This window comes from Austrofundulus limnaeus, unplaced genomic scaffold (assembly GCF_001266775.1).
Source record: "Austrofundulus limnaeus strain Quisiro unplaced genomic scaffold, Austrofundulus_limnaeus-1.0 Scaffold156, whole genome shotgun sequence".
In the NCBI taxonomy this organism is placed as follows: Eukaryota; Metazoa; Chordata; class Actinopteri; order Cyprinodontiformes; family Rivulidae; genus Austrofundulus; species Austrofundulus limnaeus.
In genome coordinates this window covers 950,743-953,905 of record NW_013952558.1, presented here as the reverse complement: position 1 = coordinate 953,905, position 3,163 = coordinate 950,743, and the positions used below count along the sequence as shown (strand labels likewise).

General features: G+C 37.0%; 1 protein-coding gene across 2 annotated transcripts in view; it reads left to right on the top strand.

Moving 5' to 3' along the window:
• The window catches only part of LOC106523434 (glucocorticoid receptor), a 77,800-nt gene that overhangs the window by 38,748 nt on the left and 35,889 nt on the right, over positions 1–3,163 (top strand). For both annotated transcript variants that reach the window (XM_014016850.1, XM_014016849.1), the window contains exon 3: positions 475–644. In XM_014016850.1, coding sequence (XP_013872304.1) covers positions 475–644 — 170 coding nt within the window. The remainder of the gene's footprint in view (positions 1–474; positions 645–3,163) is intronic.

Below are 3,163 nucleotides of genomic sequence, written 5' to 3'. Positions count from 1 at the left end.
CTGGCAGCCTCGCACCGAGGACCTATCCACGTCATCATTTAACCAGAATGCTTTGCGTGTAAATAAAATGGCTCCATCCTTGTAATATATTTTTTAAACTTTTAGTTTAAAAATGATAAAAACCAAACATCCTACAGTATTTTTGCAGTCTTTATATTACAGTTAAATAAGGTCTAATGTTACAACTAATCATGGACCCCTTTAAATCACACCATTATTTATTTAAATAGTTAAGCTTCTGTCCCAATGATATTCTACCTTAAAGAAATACTCCACTTTGCAAAGAACATTTTTTCATTGCAAGCCAGATGTATCAGGAGAATTTTCATGTCTCTTAACAACAGCACAAAATATTTTATTTTTACCTATAAACCAGGCCTCTGCGGYGTGTTTGCTACAGATGCTCCCACTGTTTTCCTGCACTTCTTTTAACGTTTCCTTCTCCCCCTTTCCTGCTTTTTGTGTATATTCCAGCACGTCAACCAGGACCGGAGAGCCCAGCAGYACTGTGGTGTCAGGCCAGTCCAAACCCGGTGGGCAGGGCCAAAAGGTCTGCTTGGTGTGCTCGGACGAGGCCTCAGGATGCCACTACGGGGTGGTGACCTGCGGCAGCTGCAAGGTGTTCTTCAAGAGGGCTGTTGAAGGTTGGTTGCACACATCTGCCAGTTCGTTTTCAGACCATTCAGTTACTGATTMCTTCAGACATGGCAGACCAGGATCRCTTTCCTTTAGCTCTGACACATGCAACATAAGCAAGCATTTTATGTACAAAAATAATTGCGCAACAATTGGTCATACTGTATATGTGTGTATGATTCTTTCAAAAACTCAACCAGCAGCCCACAAATAAACACATTTACAAAAATCGGCCATTGTCACTTCAAAATGTGTATTTCTGTTTTTAAGCTGCAGAAATTTTGAACATTTTCAACAATTTAGGCTCGAAATAGAACAGCGGGATGCCTGCAGTTTTGAGCGTTTTATTTTTGTAGAACTACCTACTTTTCTTCTTCTCTTTCCTGTTTTTCCTGTGTCAAAGCTTGGATTACTCACTGGTGATTTCAACAAAAACTCAAATAGGAAAAGTTCTAAACCTCATCTATTCTTCACATATTAACACAGTACTGTCTGTCAGGGCTCTAATGGAGTAAACTTGTTATGTGGGCTTCTATTTCCTTTTCTGCACAAGCATTTTATATTGTTTAATTGAGTATTCAGTCTTTGTCATAKACAAATGCGCCTTATAATGATTTCTTTTTAACTCTAAAATCTTGAAGGGAAGAAGAGGAATGCATCAACAAACAAACAAAAGTTTGAGCTCTAAATTGTTTCGTGATGCATTCCTCGGTCCTTATCTTTGGGCCTTCGCTGATTTCTTTCTGCTGTCTCTGCAGATGTGGTATTACTTTCTGAGGGTTTTTGTTGCTTTGTTGTTTAGTGCTTGTTCTCATCAACAATCGGCATGTAAAGACTCGGTGAACACTAAATAAGCTACTTTCTAATTCTAATTGATCCAATGCTGACACAGTATTTTCTGCAATGAGATGACCCTCCATAGTCTCCCACCCCAGTTTAAAAAGAAATAGCTTTGCCCTTCTTTCTATTTCATTCAGTACTTCTGTTTCTTGCTACCATTCCTTAAGTAATGGCAAGTGATACAACTTGCTGCTTCTTWATTGTGTTGTTTTGTTGGATTTCTGCAGCAGTCCAGGCTAGAAATGTGGCTGTTTTTTTAACTAAACAAAGTTAAGGTCTTCAACATTTGTCATGTCAGACTCATTAAAGATACCAATACTTAAAATGCAAGACCTAATTCTGATTTTTGGAGTGCTTTGTTAACAATGTTAATAATACCAAAATTAAGAATRTAGTGCTGCCATAAGGATTCAGATCGTTTGTTCTGACACTTATTGCTRWAGGGCAGGGGTCTGCAACCTTTGCAATCAGAAGAGCCATTTCTGCTCCTCAGCTCACTAATCCACAAAATAAGCTACAACTGTGATTATCAACTGGTGGTCCTTGGGCCTTTTCGAGGCCCATTTGTGAACCTTTACGGCCAGTGGAGGTGACATTGTAAAACAATTAAAAATATTGTGAATTTTATTATTTATCTATATTTTTTAAACTTCAGGACAAAAGAAAAACACATTTATGGACAAGAAAAACACTATACATAGTTTATACTGAATTTGATAAAAACAAGTACAACTGAACTATTCAGACATTTTATTTTCAAATTCTTATTGTTATGTAGTCTTAAAGGTGTTTAAAGATAACCCTGATTGATTTGAGAGAAAGATCATGGAAAGAAGTTGGATTATTTAGGTAGACAACAGTCTAGCATTAGCTAAACAACGTGTTTTACTTTTTGTATTTGTAGTATTCATCAAATATTTGCATACAGTTTACTTCTGTTGTAAATATAAAAAACAAAAAAAAATATTTTATATTTGGTTACATTTTCAAAGAGCCACTGCAGAGGGACCAAAGAGCCACATGTGGCCCTAATGCCTCAGGTTGCAGACCCCTGCTACAGGGGTATTGCAGGTATTTTAAAGTGGCGTTTTGTGAAAAGTWATGGGCATTTAACCGCTCTTCATTGTGAATAGCTCTTTGAATGACCTCACTTTGGGAAAAACCTGGTTTAATTCTGACCGGATTGATGAGCTAACTAGTCTGAGTGGTGCCAAGACCAAAGTGGATTGCTCCCGTCTAATTGTTGCTTGTTGCTCCTGTCGAACTCTAATCTCCAAATTGTCTTTGCAGTTCATGCAGTCAGTGTTTCAGAAACATTTGCRTTTCTGTCAGGTTTGCAATGCATGTTTATTTTAAGAAAACTATTCTGATATTTCTGCCAGAGATGCACTACAGTTAGCTGTCGGTGCTGTTTACATTTRCAAATAATTATAGAACTCGACTAAAATAGCCATGCAATGCAAAATGGGCTGTGATATAAACACTTATGAAATAGGGACCGTATGAACTGCTTTTACATTTTTGAGATGGAGGCTATTTTAAGAATACAGTCAGGCTTTTTGATTTTTGCCCTACTTAAGTTAGCTGTTAGCTTGTTGAGCTTATCAAAATTAATCTGACTGAGGTCATTTAAAAGCTATAGTAAGTAAGTAAGTAAGTAAGTAAGTAAGTAAGTAAGTAAGTAAGT